This window comes from Eurytemora carolleeae, unplaced genomic scaffold (genome assembly GCF_000591075.1).
Source record: "Eurytemora carolleeae unplaced genomic scaffold, Eaff_2.0 scaffold5, whole genome shotgun sequence".
Taxonomy (NCBI): Eukaryota; Metazoa; Arthropoda; class Copepoda; order Calanoida; family Temoridae; genus Eurytemora; species Eurytemora carolleeae.
The window spans coordinates 822,760-849,686 of NW_019396741.1; the positions used below are offsets into that span (position 1 = coordinate 822,760).

A 26,927-nucleotide genomic window follows, 5' to 3' on the forward strand; every position below is an offset into this window, starting at 1 on the left:
TTTTTTCCGCATTTTCTTTATGGTAAAAACAAATTGTTCCAGTTTAGAGTCCGGGATATCCATTGGCATGTAGTATTTTTCCAGGTTTATTGGAATATTTCTAACAAAATTTTTAATATGTACATGCCTATTTGAGCACTCATTGTACTTAATTGTTGATATGAATTTTTTACTTTGGTGAGGTTTATCCTTTTTCTTGTGTAGTTCCATGCATTTAACTTGATTTTTTGAGAATCCTTTGAGTTCAAGTATACAACGAACTATTTGTAATTGGTTTTGTAACTCTTTTTTATCAGTACAATGTGTTCTTGCTGTGTGAAAATAGCTGACACCCGCCATTTTTTTAAATTTCCAACTAACATTTGATTTTGGCGGAGTTATATTATATTTATTATTTGGTTTTCTCAAAACTGATGTCATTGGGTTGATCTGTTTTGGAAAGTTTATAACTCTGATATTCAAGAATTTACCTCGGATAATTTTGGTTTCCATATTGAAGATGATCTCTTTGGGATACCCAGTACAGATTGTGTTGATGGCATTCATCATTTCTTTGAAGCTCCCAGTTAGATGTATAGAGACATCATCTCTAAACTTGAGATATTTTGTAATATTAGTGAGGTTTTTGTCATTTCGCAGTATTTTAAAAATTTTAAGTTCAGAAATTCTTAGAATTAATTCGCTTCCCCTGGCTGCGGAACAATCACCCATGGAGAACCCATTGAGAGTTTTATATGTTCCTGTTGGCTGTTTAAAATAGGAATGATTCATGATACATTCTATTAACATTGCTATATATTTGACTGAGCTTTCATGAAGTTTAGCAAATTTTGCTGCAGTTGTTACACTTTCAATTAGTAACTCTTTTTTACAGTTTGAATATAGATCAGTGAAGTCCCCTTCTATTTCTATGGAGGATCCCCATTTTCCAACTTTAGATTTTTTAATTCTATTGATGGCTTCTTGTAATCCATTTACAGAAGGCGACCATGTTGAAAACTTATTGTGAAATTCTTGTTCAATATAAAATAGCAAATGGCTAAAAATTTTATCTAATATTTTTTGAATCACTTTTATTGGGTCATTCATAGAACTTTTTATTCCTCTTGACGTTAGTTTTTCGACATTTGAATAGTTTATTTGCTTTAATTTTAGGATTTTTGGTTGGAGTCTTAGTACCCCAATCTCGGGGTTTTTAATTTTAATGTTGAAGTCTGACTTTTTAATTATAGCACTGAGCTCATTTGGTAAATTCTTAAAGCGTTTTTAATGAAATTTATAATACCTTCTATGTACCATTTTTCATCTATTGTAGTTTTTCCAAAGTGCTGTTGAATATTAATTTTTTCGTACTGTTTCAGTAAATCAGATAGATACATACAAACATACCCGACATTTTTATCCCCTTCAAGTATAATTAACTTTGAATTGGTTTCGAATGCTTTTCTATAAAAGGTTTCATTTGGGAGATTGTTTAATTTGGATTTATTTAAATATGGTTGATTTTTAAAAGTTTTCAACTCTTTTTTATAAGCAGTTTCAGCACCTGTTAAAAATTCAAACAGTGGTTTTGAATTAACATGATTAGTTGTTTTCTGAAACCATTGAGCTACTTTACCAGAATTTATTTTTGTGTTAAGACTGAATTCTCGCAATAGAAAGTTTTCGAGAATCTTTCCCACTTCCTTATTAAAGTTTGAAATCTCAGATTTTATGTTATACTTTGTTTTAGGAGTGTATTTTTTTCCTAAGTTCAAGCTATCTATAATGCTTTCTCCAAGGTTTTCATTTGAAATATAAAAAAAATTCTTTTCTGACAAAGATTTTTTAATTTTGCTTAGTTCATTTTCTGCGTATTTTTTCATTGACGCATAGAGGCATTTAATTAAGTGATCTTCAAATGTATGAATAATTTGCTGTTCACAATTTAATAATAAAGTCTTGGTGTGGATTGATTTAATAGCCAAACAATTACGTATTCTTGTTCCATAATCCATGGTTTGAATGTCGTCTTCCATTTGAGAATAAAAAGTTTTCCAGTTTTCTCTAAATTCTTTACCTGATGATATAACCCGGATTAGTTCTCCATTTATATATTTAGCGGTGATTTCCTCGAAAATAGCGTTCAGTTCTAAATCTAACTGCTTCAAGTCGCTTTTCTGCTCAAAACTTATCCCGAACTTGGTAACCGATATAAAAGCATATATCAGCTCTATAAAATGAATCACGTTTTCTGAAATTAAATTACTATTAGATAAAACAAAAGTATACTGTATATTATTTATTTTATTTCGACTTTTAACTTAACTCAATATTAATTGGTTTGAATTGATCTTTCCTGAATATAAAAGCAGGTAAATAAATGAAGTTTTATAAAAACATGAAGTTAAGTTACTTGAGTAAATTGAAAAATTGGACACTATTGCTTCTAAAGGGGATGTCCTTTAAAGAAACTTTTTTAAAAAACTTGCGAAACTACATTTAAAATTAAGAGTAAAATACGAACTAAGCTTTAAATAGGTATTATTCAGAATCATCAAAAGAGTTCACTGGAAGTGTGTCTCCTGAATAAGTTGGAGAAATTCTCGGTGAAGGTGTTGATGATGGTGGGGATCTTGATGACGATCTGAGTGGAATAGGAGAAGATGTAGGTGGTTCTGTTCTTGAACTTCCGCTAGATTCGTAATGAAGGTCAAGTTCGGTATCATCTTTAAAATACTCAGTCATCTTTTTTGAGTTTTTTCCAACTTGATTCGTTTTTTATCTTCATAGGAATGCTCTTCTCTACGTTTCTTCGCAGATATCTTCTTTGCCTGTTCAAATTGTGAGGAAAATTTTTCCTTGGTAGGATCTATTGAAGAAACTCCTGAAGCCGAAAGTTGAGTTTTTGAAACTATAAGCTTCACTGTTTCTAAGCAGTTAAGCTTTGCTGGAATTTTAACAACCCAGTCTGAAGTAGGATAGAGGTTGTTTGAGGTTTTAGGACTTACTGTGTAGTTCCCCCAGAACACCATATACGAATCGATTTTAATCTTTTTGTTAAGATTTTTAATCTCTTGCTCTGTTCCAAATGACCAAACTTGAACTGATTCACCTTTTCTTTCGATCTTGAAACAGAGATTCCAGCTTTTCTTTTCATTAGAATTGAGTCTAGGACCAAGATTCTTGACTATCTGTCCAAAGAACGGTCGTACACTTCTTTTACCAATATCCATTGGTTCTATAGGCTCCAAGGGTTCTGAATCCTTCCTTGATTCCCTGTTAACATAGCTTTCTGGCCACATGAACTTCTTCCTGTACCCATGTTCCGAATAAACGGTTTTATCTGTATCAGGATCACTAATCTTTTGAGTGCTTTCTCCTTGACTAGATTTATTAATCTTTTTCTCTTCTTCTGTATCTTGATCTTCGTCTTCTTTTGATTTAACATTACTTTCGATAAACCCAGAATCATCATGAGTTCCCATGGTGTAATTCCTGATCATCTCTTCATCCATCTTGAAACCACCGAACAGAGTTATGAACCCGGATTTAAAGATGTGAACGAGGATTTTATTTGCGTAGGAGCTTGATATTCCAAATTTAATTTTTAGGAAGCTTACACTCGGTTCTATTCCTGGTTGGGTTAGTTTAAACTCTTCTCATAGAATTAAATTGAGGACTCTTCTAACAGCTAGATCAAAAACGAACGTTGTTTTCTCTTCTTGAGTTTGATCCTGCTTAGACAAGAAGTTTTGAATTTCTGGATTTGAGCAGTTTACTCCAGTTTTAACTGCACATCCACCACATATGTGTTCTTTGGCTAAATCATCTGTTCTATAACATTCAGCGTGAGAGAACCTGTCACAGGTTTTACATAATAGCATTCCATTCTCGTATGTTTGAATACTACATACACAAAAGATTGATCCAGGTTTCCGGGTTTTTCCATGTTCTGGTTTCCTTGATTTAGAAGAATTTGAATAATCAGTTTTAATTACTTGTTCTTCCTTGACTTTATTACGAGGCCTATCTCGTACGTCAATATCTCTTTCATCAGGATGACGATCTGGATTTTCCTCTATGTCTCTTCTTGAATTTCCTTGATCACCAGAGTACCTTAAGTAATATTAGTAAGTATTTCGAAAATTACTTTTATATATAATTACGTTCATCGAAGTTAATTCCGATTCGTTTAAGACAATTCTGTAAAATTTAATGAATTGAAAGAATAAATTTTCGATTTATTACTCAACTTAAAATAGTTTTTTAAAAAATTTCCAAAAAATTTTAAAAAAATTTCAAAAAATATCAAGTAATTCAATTGAAATATTCGTCATTGAAGTATACCATTGAAGTATATTTAACTAATTTCATAAGTTCCTAGTTATTAAATATTAAAGCCTAAGGATTGATTAAACTCGTTTTTTCTTACTTCTTTGCATTCTTGTCTTGATTATAATGTCTAGATTCATTCCTTAGGTTCTGGAATGTCGAATGTTCACGCCTCATTCTTGAGTCAGTTTTTTGCCTATAGAAATTGAAGTTGCAATATTATTTTTTAGGATTTTGATTTAAAAACTTAAGATTTAAATCTATGAGTTTATTATCTATTTTTGAATTTTTTCCAGTTTAGATGGTGCCGTGACAAACTCCTGAATGACAAACTCCGGAATGACAAACTCCGGAATGACAAACTCCGGAAAGACAAACTCCTGAAAGACAAACTCCAATTTTGGAGTTTGTATTTCAGAATTTTTTATTTTCAGGAGTTTGTCTCTTCAGGAGTTTGTCTCGTCAGGAGTTTGTCTCGTCAGGAGTTTGTCTTTCAGGAGTTTGTATTTTCCGGAGTTTGTCTTTCAGGAGTTTGTCATTCCGGAGTTTGTCATTCAGGAGTTTGTCACGGCGCCAGTTTAGATTAAGTAGTTTTTCTTACTTAGGATTTTCCATTTTTCTTCTTCTATCTTTAGACCCAGTCCTTAGTCTGGAACTGATGTACTCCTGGTCTAGTTGGCTCCTATAGATATTTTGTATTATTCAAATGATTTAAAATGATTTTAAAAACCACTCTTTTAAGTTTCTTTTTCCATAACTTTTTTAAAAAATTTTTACTTAATTTTGATCGATAATCTTCTTTCAATCTTACTTTTGATAATCAGATCTATCAGGAGATCTAGTTCTTCTTTCCTTAGGTTCTTTTTTTGCCATCAGGACATGTCTAAATCTACATGCTTTATCTCGCCAGCATCTCCCATTTTGGTAGAACTTACAGATTTTATCCATTTGAGTTCTGAAATTTAATTTAATTAAATTTCTTTTCTTCTCGTTGTTCAACTTCAATTTGTAGGTTTTCTAAATCAATTCATTTCCACGTAATGAGTACTGCAAGATAGCTCCCTTAGTCTGGTTATTAATTGAAATAATTAGAACATTACATATGAAAAGTATAGTACACTACCATATTAAATGGATAGATCGACCTTAGAAGTATTCATCATCATAGGTCCGTGGACGGGATACTACTATACATTCACTCCCAGTTGTTAGTTTGAATTAAGTAGCTGGCAAATTACGTTTCATTGAAATGATTAGAAATAACCTCTTTTAAAACCAAACTTTGAAGAAATTACCTAAAAATGATCATCCTTAAGTTTTGGTGGTTAAAAACCGAGTGTACAAAAAGGATTCATTAGTTATGAAACGTTACGAAAATTTAAAATAATAAAGTTTAAGAAAAAATTGAAACATAAGAAATTCCATCTAGTGATTTGAATTGTATAGTAGCCCAGTGACAAGGTAGAAGCACATCCAACGGTTTGCCTGAATAAAAACAACTTTAAATTAGGTAGTTTCAAATTTTTAGTGTGAAAGCAGATCTTGTTCTCCATGTTTCTTCTTGTGCATGCATCTTCCATTATGATACTTAACAAATCAATAAATAGTTGTTAATATATTTTTCATAAATGTCATAATCTATAGAATGGAAAGGACAAGACATAAAAGTGGTTGAGGAGTTATAATGGATTAATAATTTAAAAGTTTTAAATTATATCATTTATCATGGGTGTATAAATGTTGCTGGACAAAGCAGTAATCTTATCATTATTAGTATTTTATAAATAGCTAATTACATGCCTCCCTCTCTGTATCTGCATGATTCTCTGCTGCACACATTACTTGCACAGACAATTGGATATTTGATACAAGTTTAATGTTGGTGCTTATTTCTTCCTTTTTTTATTAAGTTTTGGAAAACTCTGACCTTAAACTAATTACAGCAAAAAGTTCATTTTGACCCAAATTGGCAGTATTAAATACCCGAATTATAGGGAGGAAATGTTCTAATCTATGATGATTAATAATGTGATAATTATAAATCCTGGATAAAATTTTCTGAAAAATAAAGAAAAAAAATTGTTTCGCTACTTAGCGATTTCCCTAAAGACCTAACATATGTACCGTGTGGTATTTCTCAAGACCGGATCGTAAGACTTCCTTCTCTCAACGCTCTTCATAACAAAAGGATGATAATAAGGTTCCGAACGTTTATTTCTCTGAGTCTTCAATCTAAATAAGTTTAATAAACCCACAGAAAAAGCTTTGAGTGATAAATCATACCAATACAAAAAAAAATCCACTCAGGCATTAAAAAACTGTGGCAAGGAACCAACAAACACATATAAAATATCAATCATACTACAATCAACCGATAAGCATACGTAAATATAAGAAATAATTACCACACTGATCCCAGAATTCTGGACACGGTTAAACTTGCAAGACAAATAAACATATACTAATATAAAACTGTTCACTCCCACGCGAGAAATCTTGCGCCTGCGTAGTCAGTCTGTAAACAGCTTCTAAAACTAGTTTTTCACAATACGTTCTGTACAGATCCACAGGGAGAACTCAGAAACTCACAGGGGCATCAACTAGACTTATACACGGAGCATGGCTCCCGTAACACTCGCCCAGCCAAGAGCAAACGAAAAAGGTCTTCTGCACCCCGCGACCTGAACTCCTGACAGCTAAATGAGACCTGAAATATAAACACTGGGATCTTTCAGAGTTTGGATTCACTTAACCACACAAGGTTTAAACCATCCTGTCCTCCCAGCGAACATCCAACTCTAGAGCCATCTCCTCCAGCAGCGAAACCCTAGCCGATCCCTCAATCGTCTCATCATAGGTCGGGGTTAGCTCTACAACACTCCTGGAGAACCTCAAGGCTGCGCTCATCCTCTCAGGAGAAGCAACATCTTCTGCCCTCCCCTCCTCAGCCTCCAAGAACACATCATCCTCCTCATCCAACATCACCACCTCCTCAGATCCATCCTCCTGCAGAGGCCCGGAGGCACTCCCTCCGAACCCACTCCTACCTCTGGATGAACCAGGAGAAGGCTGGGACAGAGAGAGACCAACCGGTTCCTCAGCAGCAGACTCAGCCACACTCTCCCTTGAGCTCCTCATCCTCAACCTCTTCAGCTTCCCCGGCTTAGAACTCTTCTTCCGCTTCACCCCAGACCTCACCTTGGGATTGGGTAGAGGAACTTCCTCTCTCCACCGAGTTCGCTCCTCATACTCCCAGTCTTCTGAAAGCTTGGTCAAGCGATCAACTCTCATCCTTCTCACTCTCAACTCCTCCTCACACTTCCTCAAACCCTCAGACTCCTCTTCCAATCACTCCCACGCGAGAAATCTTGCGCCTGCGTAGTCAGTCTGTAAACAGCTTTTAAAACTAGTTTTTCACAATACGTTCTGTACAGATCCACAGGGAGAACTCAGAAACTCACAGGGGCATCAACTAGACTTTATACACGGAGCATGGCTCGCGTAACAAAAATTATGAGTAAAATTAACTGTGTACAACAAAATGATTAAATGTTTTAACTAAGTTAAAAAAAATATTAAAAAAATAACATTTTGCCAAAATCTAAATATCTTTTTTTCTACAAAACATCATTGACTTTTTTTCAATTCTTTCATTCGCATTTATATAAATAACAAAATTAAAAGTCTAATGTTTGTCCTGAATTTTTGGTTCATTTTCATCAATTTTACTTCGACAAAACAACTGAGTCTTTGCCACAAACTCAAATATTCAAACTCCTATATCTTTAAAATCTGATATTATAAACCTTTCAAACATTTCAAACAAACGTTATTTGATCAAACAAATTCATAGTTTGAAATATCTAAGGTCTACAACATTTGGTTCCAAACTTATAGTGATTAGAAAATCAGAGTTTTTGGCAAAGACTTAATTTCTTTGTACCAAGCATTGTAGCCATCTTATAAACTGATATTTGGTTTTTGATTCAAAAAGTTCTATTTTCAGTTTAGATTAAGTACAAGGCTGCAGACAAATATCGTAACAGATGTTTAAAACATAATTTTTGTTAAATTTAAAAATTCTGTTTGTTAGCGGAACCCCAGTTAACCAAAACATCTATCAGAATTTTGCCAATTACTCGTATTAAACTGAACCTAGTAAAAAGTGTGATGTAGTTTTAAAATGTGCACCTTTAGGTCAACAACAATAAAATTTACAGTATGATAATGCTACAAGGCAAGCTATGACGTTGGTACACTTCGAAGTCAACCTGTCAACAATTATGCATAATTTTCGTAGTTGCCTGGAATTACATGGAACATGTATAATATTTATACAAATCAAACCATATTATTATATAAACCCTTTGAACATGGGAGCTCATATCAAATATGTCTATACACTCATCATCGTGATTGCAAGTTGATTAAATCAGAGAGACCTGCAGAGATAAGAGAGTACAGAAATCTATTAAAGATTAGAATGTACTATCTGGAGTCTAGTACATGACCAATTAGGTGACATCTATATGCAGGGAGATCTGCAGAGATAAGAGAGTACAGAAATCTATTATGGATTAGAATGTACTATCTGGAGTCTAGTACATGACCAATTAGAAGACATCTATCTACAGAGAGATCTGCAGAGATAAGAGAGTACAGAAATCTATTATAGATTAGAATGTACTATCTGGAGTACATGACCAATTAGGAGACATATATCTACAGAGAGATCTGCAGATAAGAGAGTACAGAAATCTATTATAGATTAGAATGTACTATCTGGAGTCTAGTACATGACCAATTAGGTGACATCTGTCTACAGGGATAGACATTTTGCACATTCCTCCAGTTTACCTTGTTTACAGCAACCACCCTTTCAATTGGAAAATAGAAAATTAAATGCAAATTTAAGAGTCTAAAAGGAATATTTGACAGAAACTTTCAGCTGTAGGTTATAAACACATACATTAAGTTTTATTTGTCTATCTTTTTCAATTGATTTTTATTCTTTAAAAGAAAATGAGTTTTTGTCACAAACTAAAATTTTACAATGCTTAAATCTTGGCAACCTAATGGTGTAAACCTTTTATATTTCAAACGTAGATTACTTTAACAAACACAATTTATAGTTTGAAATGTCTAAGGTCTACGATATTGAGTTATAAAGATATAGGGATTAAAAAATAAGAGTTTGTAGCAAAGACTCAATTCCTTTCAATATTATCCTTGTTTCAGTTTATTGAACATTTCATGCTTTAAAAGTTTTGTTAATACTGCTTTTGGCAAATGAGAGCGTTCAGAGAAAAAAATTAATTCTTCTGATTTTTAATTTTTTCAAATTAGATTCAGAGAATAATTTTGAGGAAACTTATAAAGTTCATTGAATTGATAATTTTTCTTTTCTTTTTATACTTTTTGATGAGATCCAAATTTTAATCCCACTATCATGATTTTAAATACATTGTTTTGTACTTACAAAATCGTAGATTTTATAAATTTTTCAGATTTTTATATTATTGATATAGCTCCAACTGCGTTTTTTAACTGAAAAATGTTTTTATAACAATTATCAATATGAAAACAGTTTTCCACGAAATTGCGATTTCATACGAGATGAATTAACTTTTTTGGACAAAATTTCGTAAAAATACAAAATTAATTTAGTCAGAATTTTTTATGATATTGCGCTTGAATACAGGTAATTTTTGCATGCAATTGTCCAATGTCCACAAATACGAAAAATTTAAATTTTTGTACTGCAGATATTGTGCATAAATACGAAATTAAGTAATATTTCTTGCATGCCATATATTGCATAAATATGAAAGCTTTTAAACTTTTGACAGTATAATGGCGTAAAATAGTTTCAGCAAAAAACACCTTCCATCTAATCCTGCTCGTAATAGGGGACTCTATATATACATAATGAATATGACTAAGCCAGGGAATCAGAGACATTAAGAAATACACGAAAAGACGCCAAAATAACAGAATTTTGTTGGCGCTTCGCGCACATGTCTCAATAAATGACTCATCCAGATCCAGGTTATGGTTTAACAACCTGTTGACAGTATACATTTTTAAGCTGTTTGAAGTAAACACAACAACAAGCCATCAATATTAAAATAATTTGGTACAGTGAAACCCTTAATGACGAATACATAGGAAGAATTTATCAAATGTCGTCTTGACAATTTTTCAATGAGTTTTATACTATATTACGTAGATTTCAGTATTTGCGAAAATAAATAAATATCCATAAATATGCGGGAACAGTTTTAAAAAGTTCCATATAATCATTTAATTAAAAAACTAAATATCTACAACATTCCATTATCAGAAAGTGAAGAATACGACATTAGATGAAATCTTTCGATGTATTCGTTATTAAGGGTTTCACTGTATATTATTGAGCACTGAGTCAACCCTTCAACATTTAAAAAATGATGTTTTTTTACCTCAAATCAAAGTTTTTTGCTCTTTTACTACTAGATTTTATAATGGTATGATTGGTAATTATGTTCAGGGTAGATTAATATAGATTGTAAGCTTTAATTTTTTTCCTAATACGGGTTTTATAAGGGGGGTGCACAAAATTTTTTTTTTGACGCGCTAACGAGCGCCAAAAGTGCACCCCCCTAGGCTAAACCTCCACTACGACCCTGGTTTAGAAGCATGATATTTTAAGAATTTATGAACTATGTTTTTTTTCCTAGCTTTCCTAAAGTAAAGCTCAGTATTAAACGTATACGATGAAACCACGTAGACAAAGGTGATTAAACAAATATTAGTATTTTTACTTTATTTTTTAATGTAAAAACAAAGTTATAAACATCAGCGAGACCGATAAAACTGTGGACTGGGAAGACGACTTTACATATATGTTGTTTTAGAGCAAATAGTTTAATTTGTAGGTTAAAAATTAACTTATTAATTGAACTGTGTCTGCATACACTGCACAATTGCTAAAAGTCGTCATCCTTGTCCACACGTATCTCATTGCAAGTGCAATCTAACATAAAAATTAGATTATCTTAACAGTTTTTACGGTCAAACGAAAAACGTAGCTATTTTAGTTTCATCATTTGTATATATTTAAATTGAATGTAAGTGATTGAATGTAGATACTAATACATAACTTATAAAAGATATTGTATATTGTATATGTTCGACGATTTTGCGCCAAAAACATGGAAAAAATAATTTTAATAAATTCTAAGTATTTTTACAGGAATTGAGTTATTGCCACAAACTCATTTTTCTAATCCCTATATCTTTACAACCCAATGTCTTAGACCGTAGGTATTTCAAACTATGAAGTCTGATAGATTAAAAAATCTAAGTTTGAAATTTCGAAGATTTGAAAAGATTGAAATTGGCTTCATTGTATTGATATAATCGCCTACCACTCTACCATATTACCATATTATTAATAGTGGGGGAAGTAGAGGGGGGTGCTGGTATTGGCCCCTGGTAATCTTGTGGATTCTTCAGAAACCAGTTGCAACAAATATTTTCAAATTCATGGTGAGTAACACTTTTTTTGTAATACAGTGAGACAAAAAGAATAGTAGAAAATCAAGAAGACATTTTATAAATATTTTATATATTTGATGTATTGAAATGTTGCAGTTTTGCTTGATGTTTGAAACTAAACTATGTGAAATGGGTCTGTAACGCTGCACGTTCACGTTCCTTTTTCCTTCGTGTTTCAATTGGATGATTTAACTCTATTCTTTTGGGGGGGTGGCATTTTACCCCCCCCCCCTCTATGCAGGTTTTTTTTTACATAAATCAAAAAGTATTTGTCTGAGGCTGTTGGAATTTTCTTTAAATTTTCCTAAATATTCATAGCCCCCCCCCCTATAGGTCTAAAATCGGGCTTTAATTATAACTGCCTGAGTCCTGAAGCACACTGCTTGAATGACTACTTTTTTTCCAGAAACAAACTAAATCTTTGTTTTGACCCACTTTCAGTTTTTAAGTTTGATAATTTTTAGCTTTTTGAAAAGCCTATGACTTAAGGAAACGGATTGCACAAGTTTTACAAAGAAATTTTTGCGAATTATTTGCAAAGAAATTTGCATATTTTTTTCTTTCTTAATTACACATCAGGTTATTTAAAATTAAATTAATTGAAATGGCAGGGTCAAGGGCTTTAAAAAAATGTATATTGGACATTTTTTTGCAAGCATTTTTAGTGTATAATTGGAATTTGCAAAAAAATCTATTTTTGCAAATTTGTAAATTTTTTGCAGATTCTTAAAGTAGAGCATAAGAGCTTTCAAATGATGTATCATTTGTCATATTTGAACATCAAAAAGGGGATTTAGAGGGGGGGGGGTCAAATTGACCCCCCCAGCATATCCTGGTTTTCAAGTACCCCAGCAGGAATAGGGTTAAAATCATAAGTTGACCGGCCTTAACAGCTGTCTTTATAATTTTCAGTTTTCTAGGTCTAGCGCTGTAGTTTCAAGATGCCATTTTTTGGTTCACTAAACAGAAAACCACTAGTTCGTATTTAAAAGGCTGCCAATAGAGGAATAAAACACAGAAAGGTCAAATGTAACTCCTGTTAATAAATCTTTACACTTTAGCTGCTACTAGTTAGATGACTGTCAAACTCTGTTAGAATTGAAGCCAAAAAATATTTCAAGAAAAAAAATTAGTTCAATTTTCTTACTACATCTGTCTTATAATCCCTCCAGCATGCCGAGTCCATTAGCGCCTGATTCAATCAGGGTTCAGCCATGTGTTCGGTGTCTATTCTGAACCAATAGAAATGGCGGTAACATCTATCTTTCTATCTAGCTCATTATCCAATAAGAGAGAAATCCTTATATCGGCGCTACATCAGTAAATGGTTTCTACTGAAACTATACATGCTTGGATATCAAATTAATTTAGTTTTCATTTCAGCTGTTTGCTTTCACCTTCATCTTCTTGTTCCATTACGTAGCAGACGGATTTAAGAATGGACCACCACCATTAGAATTTAGTAAGGTAATGGAAATGAAAATCGTCATTGAATTACACCGAATTTTTGTTCAATTAAACTATTAATCAACGCTATCCAAAAGGCCTTAAAAACGATGAGTTTTGGGTCATTGGGGTGTCCCAAAAAACATGGGAATTCAGTGACGAATTGGATATCGTCTTTGTTATGAATTAGCATTGTAATACCTAATTTCAAAAGCCATGATATTATAATTAAGTCTGCTAGAGTTTATTTTATGAAAAGGGTAAAAGACTGCAAATGTTGTGTCTATTATGCCTCCGCAAGATGAACAAAGAAGACGGACAAGTTTACTCTGTTTGTATACTGCAATTTTTTTGTTTTACTAAGTACACCCTAATGTATGCAGTCAAAACATAAACAAACAAATGTGAACATAGCAGACGAAACTCTTACAGATTACAGCTTTCTCAGTAGGTATCACTATACTAAATCAAAGAATTATTTGAAAAGACGATATCGAATTCGTCACTGAATTCCCATGTTTATTAGGACAACCTTAGTCTAAATTTTCAAGGCCTGCTCGTTAAGGAAAAATTAGACCTCTAACTTTAATGGTTAGGATGTAATGATAAGCTATATAAAAGTTGTTAAGAAAAAAACCAAAGGGGGGGTTGAAATCCCCCCCCCCCCCCTCCCCAACCGTGATAGGGTTAATATCTATTTATTTATATTTAGCTTGAAAAGTGTGACATATTTATGATGCATGTTGATAGTTCACCAAAACTTTCCATAGTCCAGGTAAGATTAATCAAACTTTTTAAATTTACCAAGAATTATTTTTAAAGTGTTTATATAAAAGTGATCCCAAGGAAGAATAATGGATGATCGAATTTTCAAAAATTTGTCTCTAACAAAATTCGAATTTTGAAAATTTTAAATTTTCACGTTTTTTTATAAAATCCGCGAATTCTTTGTTTTACAATGTATACAAAGAGAACATGTTCACAACTGAAATAGAAGATGGGCGCGAAGCATCCTAAAAGCCTTTTTCTATAAATGTAAGGTGCAGACGGTTTAGTTTTAAATACTTAAACAACGGTACCAATTAAACCTTTCAGTTTAACAATTAGAAAAAATTATGAATACACGCACCCCTGACCCTTTAGTAAAAGTTAATTCAACCTAAAGTCTGACAACGTCAACCTTGTTGCACTGGCTAGTCCTATTGAGTATCTGCTTTATTTACCCAATGTCCGGGCGATACAGAACAAACTGAGACCGGAAAGGTTGACCTGGCTCGGAAATTCAAATGTACTACGACTGCCCGTGAATATAGCGTTAGATTTCTTTCTTGTTTTTGCTGCCCTAATATGCAATTAATGTGTTAGGCTTGCAGTATAGATTCTGTTGCTTTTCACCATGAGGATAGAAAAGTTTGCCTGGGAGTTTTAAAGGTATAAAATTTGTTGATTTTTTGTAGAAAAATGTAATTTCATTTTTTTATTTATTTTTTAATTCTAAGAGGAAAGACAAACTCTAAATGGTTTTGGTTAAAAAGTTTGATAAGAAAATGAAATAATTCAAGATGAGAGAGTAGGGTCGAAATTTGTCTGCAAAATTAGTTTTTATAATGATGTAATTTTAATAATGCATTTTGAACAATAAATATGGGTCTTTTTTATAATTGTAATTTTTGTAAAAGTTTGCAATTTTAACGACAATTTCTGAAAAGGGGTTTAATTTTAAACCACCTTTTTTAGGTAAATGCAATTTTGATTCTATCATTTTTAGAAAATTGATACAATTTTAATTCTTATTATGTTTTGTAGAGAGAATTTGCGATCCAGATAAAAATGTTTTTGGAAGAAAAATATAATATTGATATTAGTAAAAACTGTAGCTAGAGGTTGCAATTTTAATATAAAAGTTTCTGGAGGTTGCAGTTTTAATATTATCAATTTGCAGGATGCTCATGTAACTGTGTTAAAAGGAGAATTAAGGAATAGGGACAACCTGGAAATAGTTTACGTAGATCCAGACTTCTTATTTAGGAAAAATATAAATTCAACCAAATTTCGAAAATATGATAATTTTGTTGCTAAATTCATCGTATTCACTCAACGTACATACTTTTTACATGAGAACTATAAAACTGTGGAATAGGAATACGACTGTTAAACTCAAGATATTATTTCTCTAATGAAACTCCTCCTTTACTGGTTTATGATATTTATAAACTTGGTACTGTTAAACCCTAAATGAGCCATACATCGAAAGAATTTATCAAATGTCGTCTTGAAAATTTGTTCAATGGGTTTTTATACTACTTTACATAAATCATAGTATTTGCGAAAATAAATGAATAGCCATAAATATGCGGGAACATTTTTCAAGAGCTCCATATAAGCATTCAATTAAAAAACTAAAAATCTGCAACATTCAATTATCAAAAAGTGAAGAATACGTCATTTGATGAATTTTTTCGATGTATGGCTAATTTAGGGTTTAACTATAGTTATATAACATATATATATTTGAATTTTTATAAAGCAAATAATTTGTATCAGTAACATTAAATTTGTAGTGTGTACAATGCAATATTGCCTTGTTTCATGCACATTGGAGTATTGAAATTTGAAAATCATTTTTTTAACCATTTCAACACAATGTTGGACATATATGGTTGGTTCCACTTTAAATTGTCCTCAAGTTTTAAGATTTAAGCCCGCGCTCAATTTAAACCGGAATTCCCCCATTTTCAGACACGGCTCAAATTTTTTAAGTTCGGACTCCGGTCCACGGATTGTACATTATTAATTAACAAATTTTTATTTTACGACTAAACAGTGAGGATCCCTTAAACCATATCTGGGAACAGTGGAGGTTGTCATTCATTCATTCAATTTATGATCCCTGCATACTCAATCAATTTAACCGTTGATATCTTAATCTGCTGATTTTCAAATTCGTTTATTTTTAAGCTGAATTTTCAGCGACCCCCTCTACCCTACATAAAGTTCCCTAGAAGAGTCTTGTTTATTTGAATAATCCGAGCTGGGAACTTTAGAATGGATAACCTTTAATCCCACCTTCTTAATCCGAATATCCACTGTGGAAACTTTGAATCTTAATCCTTAATAAACTCTTTTTCTCTCTCTTTGGATATCCTTATATTATTTTCTCCAACGAGAGTGCAGGAATATAGTTTGTAAATTGTATTACCAATGACAGCCTTGAGAATAAATTCTATCCCTGAGAGAAATCCGCAATTTCTAACTAATCAAGAATTTGTTGTCGGCCATTTTGTAAATTAATCGGTCAAGAAAAATATTTGATAATATGTTTGAGATTCTTTTGTAACCAATTTTAACTAATGTATTAATAAACAAATGGGTGAGTGAGGGCCCTTTCAGTCAAGAAAACAAACAAATCAGGCGTTCTTAGAATCCAATTTGTTTGTCTAAATATTTAATCTCAAGACTGATATCCACCATTCTAAAGTTCCCAGCTCCGTATGTGTTTCACATGTGCAGTGTACACTGTACAGTGTAAATACTTAAACCAAGGATTAATAATTTGTTTAATAAAAAAATATATCTTAAATTGTTTTAAAGAATCCAATTTTGCGATGAAAAGTTTTCAAAATAATGAATGAATGTCATGCAGAGAGAACGTGGAAACTACAGCCTTTAAAAATCAACATTTGTCAAGGTGAATTTTTGTATTTGTTAACGTTATTTCTATTTCTGATCAAAATAGCATTAGATTCTAAAATATCTAAAGTTTTCTAATTCAAAACTGAATAGTTAGACTTCAAGTGTGGTTCACCTGTTAAAGTTACGGAAGTATTGCAGCAGAGACGATGTAGAAAAATATAATAATTAAGTTCTGTTAAGGTTAAAAAACTTATATTCACTCAGATACATGTTGAAAATGGCATCTTTGTTAATCTATAAATGAACATAACGTGATATCAAGTATACAGTACAGTTCCTGTTACGCACTGCAACCAAAAAATTGTCAAGTGTCAAGACGACATTTTATTCCATATAATTATGTATGAGAAAATTCTTCCAAAAAAGCCCCAAAATTTACTTTTTTTGAAAATATCTTTAAAGTTTACAAACATGATAAGAAAGTTTTATTAAGCTCATTAAAATTTTCTTTTTCCATAGTTTATCAAGTTGTTTGATACCTAGAGAATAATAAAAGATATTGTATAGTACAGTCCTATTATAATATCAATTTCAAGAATAACATATAATTTAGAATATGATTTTTTTAACAAATTAAAATTCAAAAAGTCATTTTATCTACAGTGACCTGAGGCCGAATTTAAAGAATTTGAGCCGCAGTTTATATTTAAGCCGCGGCTTAAATATTGGTTTCACTTAAATTTGTATTAAATTTTTCAAGATTTAAGCCGGCGGTCAATTAAAACCGGTTTTTGAGGGATTTGAGACTTGGCTTGAATTTATTAAATTCGGACAAAGGACGATGACTTTACAGCAATACTTAAGTGAATTTGATGTTTTCACAAAGAATATAGTTTTAGTAGACACTTATCAAATCACTAATTAAGTGAAATTTACACCGTAAACTGGTTGCATGCTTGCATTGGACTCATAAAACTTAAAACTTGAATCTAAAAGCCGTCTTCCTATTTCAACACTGTAGTATTGTATATTGATATGAAAAACACAATAACGTTAAGTTCACAATACCATTAATTAAACAAATGATCGTAGATTATCAAATATTTTTTAAATAACAAAATTACTTTGATAAATGAAGTTTTCTATTTTGCATTATTCATTTAGATTTAGTTTTTCTGGACTCTGCATTTCCAAAATTAGTTCTTCCAGTAATCATATCTGCAGTAAGAAAATAGTTTCTTGAACTTTTGTAACTTAGATTACTTGGAATGGCTTGGCTATGGAAGTATGGTGGGATGGTATTGGATACGGATTTATTAATCCTCAAACCCATTTACGGATTAAACTCGTCATATTTAGTCATAGAAAACACAGATCCAGGAAGGGTAAGTTTTAGAGAATTTACTAAAAAAAATTTTAAAATCTTTAAAATAAAGATTGAATTAAAGTTTACTAATCTTTAGGGGTACGCGCCAATTTTTCTAGTAATTCAATGCTTTTGACTGTAGCTTTAATTTTTTTCTGACTGATTTTTGATAAGGAAAATAAAGAATAAACTTATTTTAAATGTTTTAGGGAATTAGTTCTGGAGTTGTTAAGTTAAGTAGGCATCATCCTTTTCTGAACAGCTTATTGGGATTCTTTTACATCAACTATGATCCAACTAACAGGTTTATTTCATGCATACCTAATTAAAGAGTCTGTTTCTCCATTGCTTCTGATAAACATAAAAATGCGCAAGTCACTTCTGTAGAAAATCTGCAAATAAAAATGAACAGCTTAAAGAAACAAACACATTGAAATCCAAATAGGTTGTCAAGTACAATAGATGGCAACAGAAAAATCGACCAACTGCGCACAACGTCATATGTGTCAAATGAAAAAAGAAAGACGACATGTCCTCTAATTAGTTGGTATTATTTCCAAGATTCGGTGGAGGTAAATGTCGTCTTTGTAGGAATACGTAAAAAATATTTTAAAAATATTTCTAGGGTTATTAAAGGTTTACTGTTCAATTTCTAAAGCCAGTTAATTTTTTTAAAAATTTAGACTTCTAACTTTTTGAAACACTCATACTTTTCTACGAATTTTACAAAAATTCATTTGGATTACCTTGTTTTAAAAGTGACGAAGTTTTAGTGGGTTAAACAATGACTGAAGTATGCACATTATATCATCATACACAACAACGAATTACAATGTTAAAGGGTTATGTACAATATCAGTTTCAACCCTGTTATTTAGTCTATTGAACGTTAAATGAAAAAGTGTAAAAACAGAAATAAAGAACACATAAAATTGCACTAATTTCACTAAAAGATAAGCACTTTAGTCTAAAAATATCACTATTATTTATAGTTTTGTCAGACAGAAAATTTGAGTTGACACTTATGACGTTTAAACAGCTGTACTGAAAGTGTACGCATTCTGTGTTGCCATCTATTGTACTTGACAACCTATTTGTTGAAATCTAACTCATACTTGATCAGAAACAGATGTTAATGTTAATCATGCATTGCCATCTTTGCATGGAAGGTCACTTGAAACTACACTTTCTGTCCTTAAAATTCATTTTATCTTGCTCATGTCATACGAAAATAATTAGAACATAGGATTCTTTAAGATAGAATTTAATCGTATTTCCGTCAATTGTAAAAGAACTGTAAAAGAGCTATTGCGAAGAATAAAAACGGTATGAATCCGAATAATTTAATTTTCTAATACTTTGACATAAAATCAAATTTAACCTTCTTTATCTGTCTAGTTCACAAGATATGTTTCAAAGCACGTGAACCAAACCAAATACTCTCTCCGCATTGGAATATTTGTTTTTATAATTATATCTCTTATATACTCTAAACTTGTCAAAATAGCGTAAAAAGACTTAATGTATTTTAATATTCAAAATGTATACTGCATAACAAAAAGTATGAAGTATACAGTGGTGGGCGATAATATCAATACAATACAAACGACTTGCAATTTAAATTAAATTAAATTAAAATCAACCTGTTTTAACATAATCATAAAAGTCAAGAGAAGCTGTCGATTATAAAAGCTTTTCTTTGATTAATTGTGATTCGAAAAAAGCTTGTTTACAATTAATACTGTAATAAAAAAGTCGTCTTTATATAATCTTCATATAATCCCCTACCACCGTAGAAAATACAAAAAATGCATACTAAATTTAAGATTCTCTGACTTGTAATGTAAGCAAATCCTCCCATCTACAACCAAAACTATAGATTATTAGTTTTCGGAGTGAAAAATAAGGATATCCTAGTCATCCTTAATACATACGAAGCAAAGTCTACACTTAAACTAAATGAATATTTTCAAGAAATGAATGGAGCAATGAAGACTTTACTGAGACTCTGAGTGAATACTGCTCTGAGGAAATAGAGGCGGGAGGGGGACGAGAACCAGGTACAGGAAAACGACATTTCAAGCGTTGAATAGGAAGACGACATTTCAGCAATTTTAATGAGTGTTTGATGTTATAAGCAAAAATTTCTAATAGCAATATGACAATGAACTTATTAAATTATTTACGTAAATTGAACCGAACAGTCGTCTTCCGAAGTAACAAATTTGTGGTTTCACTGCTTATACTTTAAACCTTGGAGGGATTGTTTAACGATCTGAAAATAGAAAAAATACCTTTATTTTTACTTAAGGTCGTGAGGCGCGATTATACTTAAACCAATAATTACCCCTGAAAAAATAACGGGTTTTGCCGATCTTATCAGAATCGATTGGATTAAAAATTGGTTTAAATGTTGGTACTTTCAAACTAAGAATTATTTACCTAAAGATATATCCCTGTAAAAACTAGGAGAGAAGGCCAACTATATATACAGACGAATTGGGAAATCAAAATCTTACGATTGTATGGATTGCAAGAAACGTAAGTAATACGGAATCTTTTTCTGATTTATTTGTTATAGACAATTTATATTAATAATGTTGTTAATAAAAACCCTAAATAAGACGGTCAATGGGGGGGGGGGCTTAGCCGCCATGATCGTTTTGTAACCACATCGCTTCTTTCGCTAACAGCTTGAAACTTTTTTAAAAAACAAGCAATTCCTGACATATATGTCAAAGAAACGGGTATGGTTCAAATTCAAACACTACTGGTAGACGCAACAAAAATACAGAAAACAGTCCCAAACCTTGAAAACAATTGAGAACATTTAAACTTATTTTAAAAGTTTCCTGCACTCTGCCACAAGCACTTCCAAGCCAGTTTGAGAGTTGATTGTAGTAATTTCAGGAATTGATTTCAATTAGATATGATCAAGATATTCAGGATTTGAAGAAATGAGTAAAGCTAATGATTATGGTGTTGTGGAAAATAGCGCTTATCTTCTACTCTTGATCTCGAAATCAACACACACTGACAACTTTGATTTAATAAAGAAAATAATTGCAATCCCTAAATTTGAATTAGCCATGCAGGGAAATCACAACGAAATATTCAAAAGAAATTAATTAAGCATGTAGGACAATGCACTAGCTATATCTGCTAACCTGGGATGTACATTGTACAACAATAAAGTTTAGACCTATGGCTAGAGATGGGGGTGTTTTGTATATTGCATTTTGTTTATTTATTGTTTGTGAATTCGCTTTGTTATCGTTTTTTTTCGTTTTCTCAGTGAACGATTATTGAGAAAAATCGTTCGTCTAAAAAAATTGTTCGTTCAGTAAAACGGTTTTTTTAAAAGTTTGTTCCGAAAAATCGTCTGTTAATTATAGAATCGACGGTTCTTGTGAAAATATTTTGGAAAATTTTTTTGTTTGGTAAAAAGCGTTTGTTTTTTCAAGTTCGTTTTAACAATTTTAAATCATTTGTTATTTGCTTTTTAGTTCGTTAAAAAACGGTTGTTTTTTTCATTTCTCTGAATGATCCAAGTCGTGTCTCCATCGTTTTTTTCCCGAACGACACCATCATGCACAAAATATTGTTGGTTCACAAATCGGCGCCCATCTCTAGCTCTGGTTGTTTAAAGTTTAGATGAAAACTATTTGTTTTTAAAGGCCGAGAGGATGATCTAACAGTGTTAATTGGACAGCGATGTAAAGATAATCTTAGAATATTTCCAACAAAACAGTTTTTTCCTTTAAAGGTAAAAAAGTAACTCACCAAAAATACTTCAGTAAAAACTGACATGCTAATAGGGATGGGCAATAGCCAAATTTGTTTACGGAAACTTTTAAAGTTTTTAGACTTTTAAATCGTTTTAAGACAATATGAGAGGTTCCAACATTAAATGTAGTTAAAAATGCGTATTAAATGTAGTTAAAAATGCGAAATAAATGTAGTTAAAAATTTGTATTAAATGTAGTTAAAAATTTTTATTAAATGTAGTTAAAAATGCGTATAAAATGCAGTAAAAATGCGTGTTAAATTTAGTTAAAAATGAGTATTAAATGTAGTTAAAAATGCGTATTAAATGTAGTTAAAAATGCGAAATAAATGTAGTTGAAAATTAGTATTAAATGTAGTTAAAAATTTTTATTAAATGTAGTTAAAAATGCATATAAAATGCAGTAAAAATGCGTGTTAAATTCAGTTAAAAATCAGTATTAAATGTAGTTAAAAATGTGTTTAAATGTAGTTAAAATGCGTATTAAATGTAGTTAAAATGTGCAAAACGTTCCACAAAAATAAACATTTGCTATTTCTTTCACTTTGCCAAATTTTGACCCAAAAAGAAAATATATCCAAAAAAACAAAGGTTAACTTAATTTTTTTGCTTTAAGTTAAAAATATTGCAAAGTTTAATAAAAGCAAACTGATGGAAGCAAACTGATGGAGTGTAACTAAACTTATTTTTAAACAAACCAAAATAGTTAAAAACTTTAGTTAAAAGGCAAATGTAGCTTAAAATTTCAAATGATTAATAAGTAACCTAAGCCGTTGCATGTGTCGCATATGTTGGTTGGATAAAATATAAAAATCTTCCTATTCCAGAGTTGTATGGGTCTCACTGTATGTACAAATAAAAGTGTCCTGTTTAGGCAAAAGAGTGGGGGAAAATCTTTGCAGAGGACTTCACGGAAGAAAGGGTATTTTGGTCAATTTATACCATTTATTGTATACATTTTTAATGCAAAAAGTATTTTTGTATATTTATATTGGCATCGGCAATGACGATGTTAAGTACTTTTTCCCAAAGGCATTTACACAAGCGGCAACTTCCCAATGGTATGTTCCCCATGTGAAATTTCCCAAGTAGCAACTTCCCAAGTCTGTCGTAATAGCCGCAGCGCCCGCCCCACTGCATTCCACGGTGTTTCAGATAGCCTTTAATGTACAATTAGGAAATTTATGCTGGGGAAATTGTACATTTGGGCAGTCGCCTTTGGAAGTAGGCCTTTGTGAAAGTATCTAAGATCAATATTACGGCGGTAAATATTACGGATCTAAAATGGTTACAAGCAGTAAATCGGATCTCGAAACACAGAAAACTGCAGAATTCTAGAAAAAAATTACCATTTTCGTTGAGTTTTTTTTCTAATATTTCTCAAAATAATTCAGGTTTTCCTGGCATATGATGAGAAGGATAGTGGAGTCCATGCTATTAAGCTTTGGAACGTTTATAGCAGTCTTATTCAGGTGATTGAACATTACCTAAGATTTTCATAATCTTATATAATTACAACTCATCATAACATGAGAAAAGACACATGTTTTTTTCTAAATAACTTAAAAACAGCTGACATTAGAACGTTAAAACTTCTTAACTTTTCGATTCAACTTTACAACGCATCATAGAATGAGAAAATTTTAAGTGGTTTTTTCTGAATAACTTAAGGTAATTTCCTAGTATACGATTTTTGGATAACAAAAAAATAAATAATAATAAATTTGCTGAAAAATAAATGGTCATGTACAAAATTGAAAGGAGGGGGGGGCGGGGGGGGTCCAAAAATCGTATACTAGGACAGACCCTAACTTAAAAACAGCTGACATAAGACGTTAAAACTTCTTAATTTTTCGATACAACTTTATAGAGCATCATAACATGAGAAAATTTTAAGTGGTTTTTTTCTAAATAACTCAAAAACAGCTGACATTAGAACGTTAAAACTTCTTAATTTTTCGATTTAACTTTATAGTTTTGAACAAATTTTGCCAATAAAATACACTTTATTATGCATAGGGTAAGGTAGAGAACAGTCAAACGGCGGGTCGGTGTTTTAAAAAAAAAATCAGAAATGGTTAATAGCTTTTTTATTATTTAATCTACTGGGCTAAAATTTATATAATTGAAATTCCCTTTAAACATAGATGTAAAAACAAGTGTCACAATATTTGTCAAAAGTAAAAATTTCTATATTTTAGAATTTTCAAGAATTTAATAATGTCTTAGAAAGCATTTTAAATAATTATAAAGTCGTTTTCTTTCTTGCCTGCACACTACGTAAGCCACATTATTTCTAGTTTGAAAATGTAAGAATCAAATGATTTTAGCAAGTCTAAACTCAATATTCGAAGAAATTGGTTAAAAAAGACGACTTTTATTAATATCAAATTAAAGACGACATTTTCTTTTTTCTGTTTTCAGGTTGAAGATCTCAGAAACGGAACAGGTTTTGTAACTCTGTCTGAGGATCATTGCTCAAACATATTTCACAGAAATATTAAACAAACCATTGAAAACAGATGGACAAAAAAGGTTTACATTTTAACATTATCATAACTACAGTTTATCCCAGAACTTTGAAGACAACAAAATAATTTATAAAATTTTTAATGGTTTTTTACTATTATACCTTAATGCCACTAATTGATAATAAATAAATAGCCAAGAAAACTGCGGGAACAGTTTTAAAGAGCTCCGTGCTTATGATTATTCAATAAAAAACTAAATATCTGCAGCATTCCATTATAATAGTAGGTTAAGAAAATGACATTTCATAAATTCTTTTGATGGCTCCAATGTTCTGCAAATTATAGTATAAACCCTGACTTTGCAAGATAAGAGTGATAAATGGAAATAATTTTAATCCGGGTTAATTTTATCAACTTATATGTGAAAGAAAAAATCAATTCACAAAAAATCTTATGTTTGCTTTATATTTTTACTATTACCCTAGAATAATTACGACTCGGATTTACACAAGATTTTTTTGTGACCTAGGAGGTCAAACTTTTTTAATCTTAATCTTATAGTTTGCTAAATCAAAGTTCCATTAAAAAATGAATGGAGCGCTGTCCAGAGTTCTAATTTAGATAAATTCTGTCAAAAATCAGCAACACTAAAATCTTAGATTTTTTTTCTTAGAAAATATAGTCTTGAAACATTAAAAACTTTATTTCTAGATAACCTTTGGTGTGCCAGGTATGGAGATAGTAATGAAACTAAGAAATCTGGCTCCTCATAGTTCTCCTCCCAACCTTCCCTAGATTAAAAACTAATAAATATGGCTCCTCATAGTTCTCCCAACCTTCCCTAGATTAAAAACTGTACTGCAAGAATGCTTTTCAAGGTTAAAAGAGACATAATTTGAGTCTACCTTCAAAACCTCAAACAGAGTAATTTATATAAATCAGATATAGAGTCGTTTTCTGTAAATTACGTTCATAATCTGCTGCAAAAAGTCTATTTAAAAAAAGAGAAAAAACATTGATATTTCATTCATTTTAGTAATTTGAAATAACGTTAAGCGTATCGGCTTTATGACCACCTGCTTAATAGGCAAATTGAGGTTTTTAAGCATCTGACTAGTTGCTGCTAAGGAAAGGTTTAAAAGGTACTGTTTTGAATCGGGTATATAACCTTTAACAATTCTATTTAATGTATCCAAAAAGGAACATTCTGTGATATTTAAACATATATTTATCTGTACAATAAAATGTATTTATTATACAGGATATCCTGTTAAACATGTCACAGTTGAAAGGGGACATTGAGATTGTCTGTGATATTTAAACATTTATTTATCTTTACAATATAATGTATTTATTATACAGGGTGTCCTGTTTAACATATCACAGTTGAGAGGGAACATTGAGATTGTCTGTGATATTTAAACATTTATTTATCTGTACAATATAATGTATTTATTATGCAGGGTGTCCTGTTGAACATATCACAGTTGAGAGGGAACATTGAGATTGTCTGTGATATTTAAACATTTATTTATCTGTACAATATAATGTATTTATTATACAGGGTGTCCTGTTAAACATATCACAGTTGAGAGGGAACATTGAGATTGTCTGTGATAATACCAAAACAATATTTAATCTGATGTCTACTTAAAAGCGTATAAGTCATACAACATTTTGTGTAAAAAGCTAGTAAGGATCGATCTAAGACGACATGTAAAGTCACCTCAACTAAAATGTTTATCAAGACATTCTGTACTTACACTGTAGTATTTGGAGTTGAAACTCCTCTGCTCAAGATTAGTCTTTAGCTATATTTTTAATTCTATTGATTTATTTTTATCTTATTTGTCGTTCATCTTTGTATTTAATTTTCAAAAACGTTTGTTTTTCAATTTTTGAATTACTTTATTTGCTAATACTAAAGTACCCGTAAACTTAAGAGAGACAAAACAATTACAAACTTTGCCAGCAAATAATCAATAAATTAATCTCTTGGAATTGAAGGGAAATATAAAAAATTTTCGTAAAAATTCTAAAAAATAGTTTAAAAACAATACTTTTTCTACAGAAATTCAAAATGTAATTTTTTTTATCTTATAATAAGGGAAGAAACTAATTTGTAATAGTTTAAGTCACAGTTTAATCTTTTAAACCCTAAACTGACTGAGGGGGGGGGCGTTTAATGCACCCCCCCCCCTCCAGTTTTTTTTTGCCCTATCAATTTTATTTTTCACACTATTACCGCAATTATTTTTAACTTTAAATGAATAAATTTTAAAGGATATTTTGTAAGATATTTTTTTAATGCATAGGGTAGGGTACAGCTGGTGATAAAAAGTCTAGTCTAGTCCCTGTAAAAAAAAAAATT

The 26,927-nt window shown here is 31.2% G+C and overlaps 2 protein-coding genes across 2 annotated transcripts in view; one reads left to right on the forward strand and one right to left on the reverse strand.

The window, feature by feature from the left end:
* Positions 1–7: 7 nt before the first annotated feature.
* The window catches only part of LOC111708047 (nuclear speckle splicing regulatory protein 1), a 70,854-nt gene continuing 43,934 nt past the window's right edge, over positions 8–26,927 (reverse strand). The window contains exons 2-8 of the mRNA XM_023481292.1: positions 25,273–25,347; positions 5,460–5,799; positions 5,126–5,244; positions 4,916–4,996; positions 4,415–4,510; positions 2,060–4,098; positions 8–594 (exon numbers count right to left, since the gene is read on the reverse strand). Of these exons, the coding sequence (XP_023337060.1) occupies positions 3,642–4,098; positions 4,415–4,510; positions 4,916–4,996; positions 5,126–5,244; positions 5,460–5,480 (774 nt within the window). The 5' untranslated portion in view covers positions 5,481–5,799; positions 25,273–25,347 and the 3' untranslated portion in view covers positions 8–594; positions 2,060–3,641. The remainder of the gene's footprint in view (positions 595–2,059; positions 4,099–4,414; positions 4,511–4,915; positions 4,997–5,125; positions 5,245–5,459; positions 5,800–25,272; positions 25,348–26,927) is intronic.
* Positions 11,075–26,800, forward strand: LOC111708046 (alpha-1,4-N-acetylglucosaminyltransferase). The gene is made up of 18 exons (XM_023481291.1): positions 11,075–11,089; positions 11,754–11,844; positions 13,237–13,320; positions 14,012–14,074; positions 14,665–14,730; positions 15,242–15,327; positions 16,124–16,159; positions 16,943–16,987; positions 18,191–18,317; positions 18,508–18,602; positions 20,273–20,358; positions 20,768–20,839; positions 21,976–22,064; positions 22,960–23,007; positions 23,480–23,557; positions 24,510–24,620; positions 25,268–25,286; positions 26,020–26,800. Exons 2-18 carry the CDS (start codon positions 11,842–11,844, stop codon positions 26,058–26,060), a joined length of 1,149 nt encoding a protein of 382 aa, XP_023337059.1. The 5' UTR covers positions 11,075–11,089; positions 11,754–11,841; the 3' UTR covers positions 26,061–26,800.

Excerpts from the sequence above, each read along its gene's own strand:
- LOC111708046 (XM_023481291.1), top strand. Across the intron at positions 14,731-15,241 it reads TTTGCCTGGGAGTTTTAAAG|GATGCTCATGTAACTGTGTT; the intron begins GTATAAAATTTG and ends ATCAATTTGCAG. Across the intron at positions 15,328-16,123 it reads GATCCAGACTTCTTATTTAG|TGAGGATCCCTTAAACCATA; the intron begins GAAAAATATAAA and ends ACGACTAAACAG.